Source organism: Prosopis cineraria, unplaced genomic scaffold, assembly GCF_029017545.1.
Source record: "Prosopis cineraria cultivar Desert tree isolate PC_DT_omini unplaced genomic scaffold, ASM2901754v1 PC1491, whole genome shotgun sequence".
Taxonomy (NCBI): Eukaryota; Viridiplantae; Streptophyta; class Magnoliopsida; order Fabales; family Fabaceae; genus Prosopis; species Prosopis cineraria.
The window spans coordinates 1-15,813 of NW_026556816.1; the positions used below are offsets into that span (position 1 = coordinate 1).

Here is a 15,813-nt window from a genome sequence, read left to right on the forward strand (position 1 = left end):
ATGTGACCGTGGGCGAATAAATAAATTTTGGCTCATGTTCTGCAGTCTGCAAAAATTCTTTTCGTCAACTTAAGGTCCATGCCTGCTTAATAGGTTATATTATTTGCAGCTTACGAATTATATGACTCGTTATGTATTTCATATTATTAATATTGATTATTGGACAAGTTTGTAACGATGCAGTGAATCCAGTAGATCTCAGCTCTTGTATAGTGGAGGGCATCGTTCGTTCGTTCGTTCGTCGTCTTTCATGTCGTGCCAAGCCATTTAAAAAATATATATGAAAATCCAATAAAGAATTTCCACTTGTATATTTGTCATTTGTGTTTTCTTCTAACAATTTTCATTTTTATATCCAAAATGAGATCATCGACCCTCACACTAACCGGGAATTCAATTCCAATCGAGTCAAGGCAAGAACATCAATCAAAGCCATTTATCCATGTTTTAACACGAAGAGAGAGAGAGACTCGGGTTTGAGTGTATAATTTAGTATTTCCAATGATGCCAATTCCCACATATGAAAATTTTAAGATGAAATCGAAAATGGATCCGATGTTTCATTTGCAAATTTACATTTGCATTTTTTCAAAGTCTCAATTTTTCCAACTGGAGTTCAGAAAGTCAGGCAGCAAAATTTCTTATGAAATATACAGATTCCGATTTTGCTTTCAAACGTAACTGTTTTGGAGAATTATCTTATTTTCTCCCACAAGAGGGTGGAAACAGAGAGATATGTACCTCAAGAACCGAACAATGAGGACCTTCTGGTCCCTATCCATATAAGATCGAAAACTGTCACAAGATGTAAACGTCGAATGGAAAAGCTACCTCATAATTTTGTATAACTATTTCATCTTCCCAGCAGATAAAAAATGCAAATGTGTTTCAGTTTTGTTTACCACTGCAACAGCTGAAATTTTGCAAGAAAAAGAGAGAAAAGAGAGAAAAAGAGAAGGGAAAGATCAGTTCACTTAGTGCAGCATCCAGTTTTTATTATGATATATCTGAGACAACAATCAAAAATAAATCGGGAAAAAAAGTGAACAAATCAGTATCTAACCCAACTTAAAAAAAATTAGTGATAGGATGATACAAGGGCACAGCAAAAATAAAAGAGAAGAAAATAAACCAGATAAACAAATATTACTTTAGAATACTGTAAAGGAATATGGAATACTTCTCATGACAACTAACACTCGCCGTCAATTTGGAAGGTGGATGTTGATTATTCAAGCTCACTATTCAAATCTTCAAACATCTCCCTAAGTATAGTACCCAATTGCAGACCTTTTTTCTCTTGCAGAGCCAACCCAATCATTCGTGTACACATCAACAGTTCTCTCATTTCCCTTCTTAAAGAATATGAACTTACTGCGGTATCGTCATGAGATATCTTAGAATTCTCCACACATTCTTCAACAAGTCTATTCATTTATTGGCTAACGATACAAATAGGAAAGCAAATGTCAGTTCTAATATGGAACAAATCAATGAGTTTTCCAACTAGCGTTTAAAATCTTAGTATCAACTAGAGGATTACCCTTCTTGAAACACAGCTTGCAGGTAGTTCCTATTGTGTTTCTCCTAGCTTACCTCCAAGTCACCAATGGAAAAGGAATTGTTTGCATTAAATTGGTGCAATGGCCATTTATGGTTAGCCTCTAAAGGAAGAACTTTGACAGTATTAAATTTGGCTGCAATACGTAAAAGTATGTAGAAAATCGAATCCTTTGAGTTAAGGGAAATCCTTAGTATGGCCTCATGGTGGTTTATGATTCATGTTTCAATTTGTGTTGTACTTTATAGTGAGAATCTACTTACGACGACCTATTAGTAGTGAAAAACTTAGTAACCCAATTGGGGTCCTTTTTTCAGTTTACTAATTGAAAACAGATTGCAAGTTACCCTAAAAAAAACAAAATATTTCTTAAAATTAAAGTATCTGACATTGAACTGTACCCATAACCAAACCCTTTGGAAGGTGCTCACTCAGCCGGTTTTACTGTCAACTTATAATACATGAAGTGAACATTTCAAGGCAAGAGGATTTACTAGTCATATGATCAAAGGCACCAAATCAACCACCCAAGTATTGTTGTTCCGGACTTTGGTGTTTAAGGCTAGTGATGGGTTACCTGTGCAGGAGCAACAAGAACAACACCAATGTCATTTCCTGATGTTTGCTAGAGTTGGTTCCCAGTCATTCTGTGCAACATCACAAAGTGCTACTTGCTGAGTAATTTGATTAAGGCCAAGGCTTTTCTTCCAATTTCACCATGAATCCATCTCCATTAATTTTGTTTCAACAACTTGACCCTTTATGTTTGCTGGTTGCCCATGAAGTTTCCAGTATACTTCTGCTGTGTGACAATGTTCACACCATGGTCTCTCAGATTTTCTTCAATTTGTAGTCATCAGAACGAGCACCTTCTGCTACCAATGTTGATGATTCAGGGGCAGCATAAGCAGTAGAAGTATTGGGTGTGGGTCTCTTCTACTTTCTTCCCTTTTAACAACAACGAAAAATACCTCTTCAAGAGTAGGTAACGGATCCAGACTCATGATGTGATTTCTTATTGCTTCAAAGATGGGGTTGAGGCCAATCAAGAATTTATACACTCTCTTTTCTTCGTTGAGTGTGTTGTAATATTGCGCATCAGTTTCACAGTACCATTGATGAATCTCGTAAAGATCCCATTTTTGCCATTGTCTTAGTAGTACATTATAATATTGGGTTACATCTAGGTTGCCTTGCCTGAAATCATGGAGAAAACACTCAATGCCAAATAGAATTGCTTTATTATTAACTGAGGAACAAGATGCCTTTTCTATTGGTGCATGCACCATGAGCATTTTAGACAGCAAGAAATTCTTCCCAATCTCTATTGTCATTGAATTGATCAACCAAGATAGTGCCAAGCTGGTTTCAGCCTCGCAGGTAGCATATTTAGCATCATCAACACTAGACAGAGCAGCAGATCTAGTAAGCTTATTTGCCTTGCCTCTGGCACTAGCAGACCATATCAGGCTTGATGACCACTGGAGGTAGTTACGGCCATTTATGTAGTATGGTGTGATAAGAACCAGAGCTGGTTTTTTGGATGTTGGAAGGGGCTCTTGGCAGAAGGTGTGCTGCATAGTGGCAGATGAGGTTCCAGTCATGGAATTCTGACTCTCAAGGCCTTCAACAATCAGCCATGACCAAATTGAATCATGGTTGGATCAGAATTTGCTCTGATACCATGAAGAAAGCGAAAAAAATATAAGTAGAGATGGAGGAAAGAACAGAGCACTAGCACTGCATCTGGTTCTTATTATGATATAATCTGAGAATAGAATCGAAAAATAAGGAAATCTCTAGTCCCATTAAATCAGCAACTAAAAAAATAGAAGATAGGATAGTGTAAATTAAATATTTTCAATTACAAACCAGATAATATTTGAAGGCCGGATCTTTTCTAAAAAATTTCCTCAAGCTTGTCTAAAATACATAATTTTACATGTGGCTGGAACTAACATAAAGGGAAAAAATATGCAACGTGAAATGGATATTCTTTACATCATCAAACCATAAATTCAATATTTACATGAATGGAAGATTTTCATTCAAGGGCGATAGCATGCTGCGTCAACGTCAATGCCCACTATTGACTTATCAGAGAAGAAAGGGGATGAAGTTAGAGTCAGTTTTGCAGAATTAAGTTGCTTTTTTTAATTAATTCATTTTCAGTTTAGTTGGCTAAATAAGTGGATCAACTTTTGATCATGTTTAGTTTGTTTAAGTCAATTTTTGTTTGAGTCAGTTATTGTCCCAGATATGTGGGATATTTTTTTATTATTTATTTATTATTTTGCCGTAATTCCTGCATTATAAATGGACTAGCTTCTATCATAGCTAGACATTCAGAAAATAAAATACGATTTCTCTTGGAGATTTTCCTACTCTGGCTATTAAATATTTTTAGGGTGAGATTCTTGCTCTAATTTATTTAATAGCTTTATTTGCTTTCCTTAGTTCTTAACAATTTGGTATCCAAGCCACGTTCGATCAACATGGTGACCACATGCTCCAGTAAAAAAACCATCGATCCCAACACCACTTCCTCCAATAACCCCCCCACGCAATGAATCTGTAGTCAATCCATTTTCAGAAGACCCATTATCAGCAATCGCTTCTAAATTAGAGACACTTGATTTGTTGAAAGAGAAGATAGTGGCCCTTGAGGCTTCTGCAACGAGTAGAGGCAAGCGAACCATGGAGAGTCACTATAGGCGCTCACACTGGGAAGATGATAGTGAAGATGACTATGACCAAAGGGGCCCACATCCACCCTATACAAAAATTGAATTTCTAAATTTAGTGGAGGAGATCCCTGAGGATGGATTTTGAAGGCTGAAAATTTTTTTCGGTATTATCAAACACCGAAAGATTTGAAAGTTGATGTTGCTTCAATGAGTCTAGAAAGAGATGCGTTGGATTTATTCTCATGGGTAAATTTAGAACACACCTTGTTGTACTGGGATGAGCTGGTCAAGACATTACAAGAGCACTATGGGCCTCCTGAATATCAAAATCCGAATGAGCACCTTGCGACCATTAAGCAAACTAGATCGGTACAGGAATACCGTCAAGAATTTACTAGGCGGGTAGCACGAGTTCGCAACTGGCCAGAGCACTGCCTCTTAGGTATTTTTCTAGGTGGCCTTAAGGAAGAATTAACAGCTGATGCATGCATTCAGAAACCTAGAACAGTGTTTAAAGCTGCAAGTTTGGCCCTGGAATTTGAGAAAAAGGCTCAAAATTCACGTGGGCCCAGGCCCAATACCTCATACTCCCAAAATCGCTCAAATCAGTCCCAATTTGCACGTGATTTCCTGCAATTCCAGAGACTCCCTTTCATTGGCTTCGTCTGCGTATCCCTCCCGACCAGCTTCTTCGACCTCAATTACTCCTAACAACTCCTTAACAGCTGCAAGAATCTCTCCCGAAGATGCGGAACATCAAAACCACTGAGATAAGGGTCTGTGCTTCTAGTGTGGGGCTATTTTTCGACCTGGGCATCGCTACAATGCTTCTTTTTCTTTGCTGGAATTTCTGAAGAAGGTGAAGAAATTCTACCTCCCCTACACGAGGGAGCTGAGATAGAAATGGAGCCAGAGGGGGCTGAAATCTCATTTAATGCGATTCTAGGACAGCATTCGGCAGCCACAATGAAACTTCAAGGCACGCTCAAGGGTTGCACTGTCCTGATTTTAGTTGATAGCGACTCCACGCATAATTTCATCTCAGACGCAGTGGTATCCGAATTGCAGCTCCCTGTGCGGACGATTCCAACTTTTGGAGTTCAAATTGGTAATGGTAGTAGAGTGAAATGCCATCAGGTTTGCCCAAAGGTTAAGGTAACAATTTCTGATTTAACTATTCAGCAAGATTTTCTCCCTTCTCCTTGGGTGGTTCTGATTTGGTACTGGGTATTAAATGGTTGGCGTCACTGAACACTGTGCAAGCTAACTGGAACAAAATGTTTATGATTTTTTTAGCTAAATGGGAAGAAATATAAGCTGCAAGGCCTACCTACTAACAATGATGTTTCTGTCCATCTCCATAGCATGCTTCTTACTCAGGAATCAAATGAGAAGGATGCATCAGGACACTTGAATACTGACAGAATTTTTCATGATTTTGCTGATATTTTTTCTAAGCCAGGGTGCCTGCCACCACCTCGAGATCATTACCATGCCATCAAGCTATTCCCAAATGCTACACCTCCTAATCTACGGCCATATCGTTACCCTCATTACCAGAAGGATGAGATTGAAGCTCAAATTGAGAGCTTGCTACAATATGGATTGATACGACCTAGCACTAATCCTTTTGCCAGTCCTTTGCTACTCATTGGTAAAAAGGATGGTTTGTGGCTCCTCTGCATTGACTACAGGCGTCTTAATCAAATCACCATACCAGATAAGTACCCTATTCCCAATATTGATGAACTCTTAGATGAGTTGCATGGGGCTGGCTACTTTTCAAAAATTGATTTACAATTTGGATATCATCAAATTTGAGTTCTACCAAAGAATGTACACAAAACAGCTTTTCGCACTCACTCAGGCCACTATGAAATTTTAGTTATGCCATTTGGTTTAACTAACGCACCAGCTACCTTTCAATCTATTATGAATGACTTATTTAGGCCTTATTTACAAAAATTCGTGTTGGTATTTTTTGATGACATCTTAGTGTACAGCGCTTCGCCCCAACAGCATTTATAGCATCTAACCGCAGTATTTCAGATTTTACAAAAGCAATCCTTCTTTGCCAATGCAAAAAAATGCTCGTTAGGCTAGACTCAAATTAACTACTTGGGCCATATGGTTTCTGCCCAAGGGGTTGAAGTGGATTCTGAGAAAATAAATGCAGTAGTGCAATGGCCCGCTCCCAAATCTGTAAAAGAGCTCCATGGGTTCCTAGGGCTCACTGGTTATTACAGGCGTTTTGTCAAAAACTATGGTATTATCGCTAGACCCTTGATTGAACTAACCAAGAAAAATTCTTTTTATTGGTCTGAACAGGCACAAAAAGCTTTTGAGGCATTAAAATTAGTAATGACCACCACACCAGTGTTGCAACTACCAAACTTTCATCTTCCTTTCACCATTCAGTGTGATGCTTCAATGGAGGGTATTGGTGCTATCCTCGTTCAAGAAGGACATCTAATATCTTATTTCAACAAGGGATTCTCTTTTTCCAACAGGTATAAGTCACATATGATAGGGAGCTGTTGGCTCTAGTGCTTGCAATTCAAAAATGGCGCTACTACCTACTTGGTCATCATTTCTATGTCCAAACTTATCACTGCAGCCTTAAGTACCTCTTGGAACAACACACCCTCACCAATTCCCAGCAGCGAATGATGCTCAAGCTTCTTCCTTTCAATTTTACCATCATATACAAAGCAGGAAAGGACAATACAGCAGCTGATTCACTATCACGAAGGCCTCAACATGCTGATTTTTTCCAGATTGTCATCCCTTTAGCAGATGCCTTACAGCAACTCCCTACAGCATTAATGATAGGCCCTGAAACCAAAGCTATTGTGGATGCATTACAAACAAATCCACAATCTCACCCAGATCACAGCTTGGTGGAAGGCATATTATATTTCAAGGGATGACTTGTGGTTCCAAATGATGCTCAATTACGAGCTAAATTTTTGGAAGAAGCACATGTGACTCCAACAAGTGTCATGGAGGGTTCCTAAAGACCTTGAAGTGATTAGGATCAAGTGTGCATTGGCGAGGTATGAAAACAGATGTTAAACATTTTGTACAAAGATGTTTAATTTGTCAACAACATAAATATGAAACTCTTGCTCCTGCTAGACTCCTTAACCTACTCCCTATTCCGGAGTGAATTTGGGAGGACATATCTCTTGACTTTATCACAGGGCTCCCAAAGTTTAGGGGTTTTGATGTTATCTTGGTGGTGGTTGATCGGCTCAATAAATACAACCATTTCATTGCTTTGTCACATCCTTATTCTGTAAAAAATGTGGCTGGTTTATTTTGTCAAGAGATTGTACGGTTGTATGGTATTCTTGATCAATCATTTCAGATCGTGACACCATTTTTCTAAGTGCTTTTTGGCAAGAACTTTTTCGCTTGAGCCAGACACACTTAAACATGAGTACAGCTTATCACCCACAATCCAATGGCCAAATCGAGGTAGTAAATCGCTGTTTGGAGACCTATTTACAATGCTTTGCTCATAAGCAACCTAAATTATGGAGTGAATTTCTCTGTTGGGCTGAATTTTCATATAATACCAGCTTTCACTCCTTAGCAAACACTACTCCATTTAAATCAGTTTATGGGCGTGATCTTCCTCCTTTGTGCCCTTATGTTAAGGGAGAAACATTAGTTGCAGATTTAGAGGAGCAACTGGAGCTACGTGACACCATGCTCAAAGTACTACGTGATAACTTAAAGAAAGCACAAGATAGGATGAAAGCACAAGCAGATCAGCATAGGCGGGACCTTCAATTTCAACCAGGGGATGCAGTTTTTCTACGTCTTCAACCTTATTGCCAAAAGTCCTTAGCTAGACGTAAAAATGAAAAATTGTCCCCCTGATTTTTTGGACCTTATACAGTTGTGAGCAACCTAAATTATGGAGTAAATTTCTCTGTTAGGCTGAATTCTCATTTAATACCAGCTTTCACTCCTCAGCAAACACTACTCCATTTAAATTGGTTTATGGGCGTGATCCTCCTCCTTTGTGCCCTTATGTTAAGGGAGAAACATTAGTTGCAGATTTAGAGGAGCAACTGGAGCTACATGACGCCATGCTCAAAGTACTACATGATAACTTAAAGAAAGCACAAGATAGGATGAAAGCACAAGCAGATCAGCATATGCAGGACCTTCAATTTCAACCAGGGGATGCAGTTTTTCTACGTCTTCAACCTTATCGCCAAAAGTCCTCAGCTAGACGAAAGAATGAAAAATTGTCCCCCTAATTTTTTGGACCTTATACAGTTGTGAGGCGTATTGGAACAGTTGCTTATGAGCTTGACTTGCCTCTTGAGTCTAAGGTGCACCCTATTTTTCATGTCTCCCTACTTCAGCCTGCTCATGGGCAACAACCATCTTCACCACCAGCACCTTTACCTCTTTCTGCAAATCTGGAGCTCCTCCTCACTCCCTCAAAGGTACTGAATCAATACTGGACACTAGGAGGTATTCTGGAAATTTTAATTCAATGGGATAACCGTCCTCTTGAAGATGCAAGCTGGGAAGACTATGATTTAATAGCCATTCAATTTCCCACTTTTCGACTTGAGGACAAGTCTATTTTTCAGGAGGAGGTACTGATAGCATGCTGCGTCAACATCAATGTCCACCATTGACTTATCAGAGAAGAAAGGGGAGGAAGTTAGAGTTAGTTTTGCAGAATTAAGTTGCTTTTTATTTAATTAATTCATTTTCAGTTTAGTTGGCTAAATAAATGGATCAACTTTTGATCATGTTTAGTTTGTTTGAGTCAATTTCTGTTTGAGTCAGTTATTGTCCCAGATATGTTGGGATATTTTCTTATTATTTATTGATTATTTTGCTCAAATTCCGGCATTATAAATGGACTAGCTTCTATCATAGCTAGACATTCAGAAAATAAAATACGATTTCTCTTGGAGATTCTCCTACTCTGGCTATTAAATATTTTTAGAGTGAGATTCTTGCTCTAATTTATTTAATAAATTTATTTGCTTTCCTTAGTTCTTAACAAGGATCGGCATTGATGTAATTTTATTTACTCTAGCTTGAAAATGGACAAATGAGCATTGTGCCAAAAGGGAAATATTGGACTAGGAAAAAAAGTTAATTATTTGTCTCAGTCTGAAATGTTATAAGAATGATCAACAAAAGAAAAATAGAAAAGGAAAGGAAAGGGAAACCATAAAAGCGAAATAATAGAAGCAAAACTCGTCAATCAATGCAAAACAGAAAAATGATTGTCAATGATACCTCTGCGCAAGCTGAAAAACTGAGTATTCAATGCTCGAAAACTTTCACAAGCAGATGTAGCAAGTAATGGGAGGCTATTTTTCATTGCAAAAAGATCGGTGCCCTTAACTGATAAATGCTGTTGCCTAAAGCTAGAGAATTTCTCACTTGCTTCTCTAAGCAGTTCGGAGACATGAGGTGCAATTCCAGTCCAGCCATCTCCTGCAAAATGATTTTTTGAAAGAGGACTACTTGACCGTGCCAACTTCAATGCAGAGCCTCTTGTTGCCATAATAGCTGGATCCCAAAAAAAGGGGAGGGGGGAAGGTCCAATGGGTTAAAGACTAGGAATATTACATTTTTAGTGTAAAAGACATGTTGGAATTGTAGGGTACACTATTATTGTCCTGGTATATTAGAGGTCAGGAATTATACAAGAAGCTTGTGATTCATAGTATAGTAGTCTAGTGTCTAACATGCTTGTTGCCATCCAAGATATTAAAGACATAGGATTGAACTGTTTTGAATTACATCTGAAACATCACAAAAGCTAAGATGCCAGGAAATGTAAGATAACAATAAACCATACAACTTCTTTGTGCATATCAAGCAAAATACAGGTTTTGAACAATTTCGTTAGTGCAGTAGTTTGAGAATATAAATTATTACCGTTATAAGGAACTTGGAAGATAAAGTTGACTGGAAGACCAATACCTAGGCCAGCCAGAGTGAATCCAACACCGAATCCAATGCCACAACCAGCTCCAACATAGCCGATGGCTTCAGGGCCAAAACCAGGACCCCAACCAATACCACAACCTATGCCCACGCCAATCCCCCAAAAAGCTCCATAAGTTGGATGCACCCGGTTCCATCTTTTGTACCTTTCAACCAACCCTTTCATAATCCAACGGAATTTAGGACCTGTAAAAAGAGATAATCAAGAAATTGCATCATAGCTAAATAGAAAAATTTACCTCTAGAATTCAGGATCTTTAACTAAGGACTTGATAAGTCAATTAACACATAGATCAATCAGGGGAAGAGAGTTCACAGATTTTGATTCTATTCCACAGTTCCCCCGGTCCCACCCACTTATTTTCTTTCAGCCAACTTCATTAGTTTCCTAGGAAAGTATAACAATGTGTTCTACATGAAAGCACATCATAATAATAAATTGAAATAGATTCTCATGGTGGAGAAATAAAAGGCAAATAGGATCATCATCAACTATTATTTTAAATTTAACGATATCTTCTCTTCCTCGAGTTAATAAACGATAGTGTTCTGGGCATTAGCTTCCTTTTCTCAGAAGCATTTTAACAACTTTAATCAGCCCAGCTTCGTACTCCTTTGACGTTCAACAATTTCAGCTGGACAAATGAAACTACTCAAATACTGCTGAAGAATCTGAAATGACAAAAACCATTAAGAACTGTAACTATTTTTGTTGCTGTATTAGAGAGCTCGAAGATTGGAAGAACAAAAGGAAAGATATCTTGAGGTTTTGCACAGGCGATAATGACACAGTTAGAAGACAGAGCAACTTGATAACAGTGAAGAAGGCAGACAATGAGAACGAAGCTAAAGCCATAATCAAGACTATCGCGTTGCATTTACCATAAAATTCTGCTTTGAAACGAAATCACTACAACAGGCTCTTCATTCGCAAAGAGCAGAGAAAGCTTCGAAGTGCATTTCTTGGCGTTTGGATTTTGGCGTTCCAACAAAGAAATTACGCTTAAATTAAATATAATATGCGTGTGTACACACGACGCAAACACACCCACGCAACTTTTGAAGTATTTTTTTTTTGGGACAGAGAAAAGCATATTTAATTAACAAGATCGCAGATGCAATTTGTAGAGAGAATGAGTTGGATAATTCATTATTTATTTAATTTTAAATGTACAAATTAAATTATATATATTTCATTTCAAAATGACAATGTAGAGTAATATCAACTTGCCCTTGATGAAAACGTTGATAAGAATTTATTAATTAATAAAAAATAAAATATTGAGGGGGAAAAAGGAGAAAATGCAGTTTTTCCTTTAACCCAATAGAATAACACCATCAACAGAAATGGGATTTCAATTTTTGTTTTTAGCAAATTGTCATATATTCTGGTCCTCACGATTTTCGTGGCTCTAAGCCTCTATAATTCCCTGGTCATTCTTTAAAGTCGAAGCTTCAATCAGACATGTGTGGCCTTGCATCGGCATTTTCTGTACAAATGAAAATTGATTAATTCATTTCTTTAATATTATTGATTTTAAAAAAAATGGTTAATTTACATTTAGGTAACTTACTTTAAGCTTTCAAAAAATATTTTTGCAACTTTTTAGATTTTTTTTATGAAATCACGATTCAAAAGTGCTTTAAGAAGGTGGATGAAAGTATATTTAATGAATGAAATTTGGAGTAATTTTTGAAATGTGCATTTGAAATTGGGGTATTAATAAGAGAGTTAAAATATGTATATATTTTTTTATATTATCATGCTACCCCTGATTATTTTTTAATTAATTTTTAATATTAATGCATATTGACTATTTATAAAATTTTTATCCAGTATATCAATTTTTGAATTTTTATCCTTATTATTTAACATATTGAATTTTATATTGTTTAAAATTTTTATTACATATATTTTTTAAACATTTCTAATATGAAGTTTTTGTATGATATAAATTATAAATCATAAAAAGTAATGTTCATTTAGTAATTATATATTCAAAATTTTTCATCATACATAATTCAAACAACTTTCAATTTATTAAATTAATTTTAAAAAATGTATTCAAAGACAAATTTTATTGCAATAGTTAACTTTTATTAAATTAATTTTTGCTAAATGAACATTTAATGAATTAATTTTCTTTTTGTGATAACTGATAAATTAATGTTTGATCGACAGAAAACCAAACACATGCTATAATTAATTACTACATTTGTACCTATTTATAGAGATATTTGAGGTTGTACCCATATTGGTTGTCTATGTCTATCCCGGTCATGTAGGGACGAATTTATCGTGGGCCGTAAAAAAAAATTAGGACATCACTTTACGAAATGAAGTAAAAAAAGGCAACAAGACTAGGGATCATCCTCAGGATGCATCGTTCCATCCCTTATATAATGCATATATGTTTTTTCATTTAGGTTTAGTGTATGATTCGCTCGTCCAGCCTTCACTCTTCAATTTTCATCGCCGACTCAAACATTGTCTCTTCTCTCTCCAAATATATACGTGGTTCATGAAATCTATAATAGTGAAGATATATTCCTGCAAAGCTCAACGTTATGCAATGCTTATCTAGCTGCGTCTTTTTCCCTTTATTATTGGTTAATTGTCATAGCATTCTTCGCTAACAATTGATGATGTTGGCTGAAACCAAATTATCTACTATTCAAATAATAGATGATGGCGTAAATCAATTCTATAAAATCTCATCACTTCCTTAATGTACAAGGTTAGATTATTTGCCACCCACGATTGCATCTTCCTCACATGAGTTTATGCCTATTATTGGTTGTCTTATTTGTGGACTTGTAATTATAATTAATGTAACTTGATAATTGAACTTAAATTATTGTAATTTATTTACTCTTGTTATTTTAGTTTTACTTAAAAAGTTGTGTAATCTAACATTTTAATAAATGTTATTATCAAAGTTTCTCTCTCACATTTGCTTTATTAGGATGTCCTGATTACATTCCAAATCTTAACAAGATAATACAAAGATAAAAAAATCAAGCTCAATTATTTTTTTAGATTAAACACAAAATAGGAATGTCATAGTCTCATTTTGTCTCATGAACATTCCTACCTATTTATAAAAAATAATATGAGAAATTTATTAGCAAGTAATATGTAACAATGAAAGCTTATAAATTTTTGAAAGTTTTTTCATAAAGTTGATGAAAATATTAGTAAAAATTGAATGCAAATCACTTAATACTTAATAAATATATTATCTACTCATTTAAATAAAGCCTTATATATAATTTAAGGTTGTTAAAATCATTAACAACACTCAAATAAATGATCATGGTTGTTGAAAACGTGTGAAAATGAAAAATATTAAAAAAAGCTACTCTTTTTGTGCTTAGCATTGAATGCTTTTTAAAGGCCAATTCAAGCATGATTTGAAAGGGTTTCACACATAGAAAGACACTAAGACAAAAGGCTCTAGTTTGCTTCAACTAAATCAAGTGTGAGGCTATAACAAACTTTGATTCTTTGTGAGCCAAAACACCCTTACCTTTTTTTTAACCGTGAAAGCATGTTCTCACATTTTTGTAGTGCTCACATGTAATTTTTTATAAAAAATAATTATGTTCGAGGTATAGTTAAATATTAAATATAAGTACTTATCTTAATAAAAATTTAAATATTAATTTATCACATCATGAAAAATAACCTCTTCCACTAATTTCGTTGATAAAGCATTTCCTTGTGTTAGTAAAATAGAAATTTTAATTTAGTTGAATTTTATTTTTTTTGGTTAAAAGAAAACATGACTTTTAATTTTTATATTTTTTATAATTATTGATTTATTTTTTAAAATTTTAACCATATAATACTCAGTTTTTATAATTTTTTTTAGTCCAGCAATTATAGAAATTAAATTAAACTGTTATTTCCATTAAAAACTGTATCCCTAAAGTTAAATTTTGCCTTAAAAAATGGCAGTCTAATTTCTCGTCATACTCCAATTTCAGATACCGTTAACATTTACCAGATTATTAAAGAGAAACTTTTTGTGTAGTGTTAAAACAGCAGACGTCGACGTTTCAAGGCGGGGGATGCATCCTAGAGGGAATCCAGGACCCATATCATAACCTTATCCGTTTGGTAATCTGTGTGGAGCGCGAACTCCATCTCCATCCTTGCGTGCTGAGTAGCATTTCAACACAGCTTCTCCTCTCATGTCTTTTCTTCCCTTCGTCTTTGCCTGACAACGCCCCCAACACAAGCCTATGGCCGCATCTGCATCAGCATTTTCCAATCCATACTTACTTCACAAGGTTTCCGTTTCGGACGGTTTTTTTTTTTTTGAACTTTCATTTCCGGTTTTATTCCTAAATTCAGGAATTAGGTTTTGTTTCGATCGTTCAATCCTGTCTGTGATTCTCTCCAGGAAGTTATCAATCAATTTGAAATCACAGTGAAGCCTCAATTCCCGATTCAAATGCCAGAATCTTCCCGATTCTCACGCCTTGCACCGATATGCGCTACGTTGAGGAGTCCGAAAGGATTCGGACCTTCGCCGGAGAAGAGCAAGAAGAAGAACAAGCTGAAAAGAGAATCCGACGACGACGACGACGACGAAGAAGAAGATGAGGAGGAAGAGGAAGAGGAAGAATTGGCGAGAGAGCGAGGTGTGATACCTGAAGTAGTGACCAACAGGATGATAAGCAGGATGGGATTCTCAGTTGGGATTCCTCTGGCAATAGGGCTAATGTTCTTCCCATTCTTCTACTACCTCAAGGTTGGGCTGAAGATTGATGTGCCCACTTGGGTGCCCTTCATTGTGTCCTTCTTCTTCTTCGGGTCCGCACTGTTGGGAGTGAGCTATGGGATTGTGTCCTCCAGCTGGGACCCACTCAGGGAAGGCTCACTTTTGGGCTGGACTGAGGCCCAGAAGAATTGGCCTGTGTTTTGGCAATCCATTTGGGGTGGATCTAATGCCAAGGGAAAGTAAACTAGCCTTGTTCTTGTCTTTCCCTCATGTGCCTTTTTTGCTCATGTTTGATTAATGTAATCTACTTCCAGGAAGAAGCAGCATGTTTTAGTTTTACCATTACTTCAGTTTCGTTCCATGGCATTGGGGAGTTGGATACTAATAATACAGAGAAATATAGAAAAAAGATTTAATGGATGAAAAGAGAGACTGCTCAGACCCAATAACAGTTTCTCCTCTATACTCGGTTAAGTCAAATTATCTTCTATCCAGTTGCAAATAAGTAAATTCTAGGAGTTTGATGCTTTAAAGTGGAAGGCGTGTAAAATGTTATCTCCTCGTCTATTTATAAAAAAAGAAGTGATAGTTAAATAAAAGAAAATTTAATACAGCATGTAAACGAATGATCTTTTTTGAACAAGATTGAGGATTGGAACCTTGTGGATAGTGGGGAAAATATTATAATAAATAATCTTAATTAGACCCGAAAATATTTAAATCCAACAATCTAATTAAAATAACAAATAATTGTATTAAAAGCAAGGGGAAAAAAAAGTGTGGCATAAGGCTGGACTTGTTTTGTATCTCGGGCCTGGGCCTTTTGTACTTCGATTTC

The 15,813-nt window shown here is 36.2% G+C and overlaps 2 protein-coding genes across 5 annotated transcripts; one reads left to right on the top strand and one right to left on the bottom strand.

Annotated features, from left to right (window-relative positions):
• Nucleotides 1–2,612: 2,612 nt before the first annotated feature.
• LOC129300228 (cadmium-induced protein AS8-like) lies at nucleotides 2,613–11,278 on the bottom strand. 4 transcript variants are annotated; one of them, XM_054938777.1, is made up of 4 exons: nucleotides 11,128–11,278; nucleotides 10,177–10,917; nucleotides 9,529–9,804; nucleotides 2,613–2,758 (listed from the first exon to the last, which is right to left on the bottom strand). In XM_054938777.1, exons 2-4 carry the CDS (start codon nucleotides 10,409–10,411, stop codon nucleotides 2,745–2,747), a joined length of 525 nt encoding a protein of 174 aa, XP_054794752.1. In that variant the 5' UTR covers nucleotides 10,412–10,917; nucleotides 11,128–11,278; the 3' UTR covers nucleotides 2,613–2,744. The 4 variants fall into 4 exon arrangements, with proteins under 4 accessions (XP_054794752.1, XP_054794753.1, XP_054794749.1 ...); XM_054938778.1 differs by lacking the exon at nucleotides 2,613–2,758 and adding an exon at nucleotides 2,903–3,135 and having other exon boundaries at nucleotides 9,676–9,804; XM_054938774.1 differs by lacking the exon at nucleotides 2,613–2,758 and adding an exon at nucleotides 2,903–3,135.
• Nucleotides 11,279–14,328: 3,050 nt separating this feature from the next.
• LOC129300229 (protein PAM68, chloroplastic-like) lies at nucleotides 14,329–15,320 on the top strand. The gene is made up of 2 exons (XM_054938779.1): nucleotides 14,329–14,541; nucleotides 14,655–15,320. Exons 1-2 carry the CDS (start codon nucleotides 14,494–14,496, stop codon nucleotides 15,216–15,218), a joined length of 612 nt encoding a protein of 203 aa, XP_054794754.1. The 5' UTR covers nucleotides 14,329–14,493; the 3' UTR covers nucleotides 15,219–15,320.
• The last annotated feature ends 493 nt before the right edge of the window (nucleotides 15,321–15,813 follow it).

What these genes read in the sequence shown, in the direction of transcription:
- LOC129300228 (XM_054938774.1), bottom strand. Translation starts at nt 10,411, where the DNA reads ATGAAAGGGTTGGTTGAAAGGTACAAAAGATGGAACCGGGTGCATCCA. An exon ending in CTTCCAAGTTCCTTATAACG is followed by an intron (nt 9,805 to 10,176) that starts GTAATAATTTAT and finishes TTTGGGATCCAG; the next exon opens with CTATTATGGCAACAAGAGGC. An exon ending in GTTTTTCAGCTTGCGCAGAG is followed by an intron (nt 3,136 to 9,528) that starts GTATCATTGACA and finishes GCCACTATGCAG; the next exon opens with CACACCTTCTGCCAAGAGCC.
- LOC129300229 (XM_054938779.1), top strand. Translation starts at nt 14,494, where the DNA reads ATGGCCGCATCTGCATCAGCATTTTCCAATCCATACTTACTTCACAAG. An exon ending in ATCCATACTTACTTCACAAG is followed by an intron (nt 14,542 to 14,654) that starts GTTTCCGTTTCG and finishes GATTCTCTCCAG; the next exon opens with GAAGTTATCAATCAATTTGA.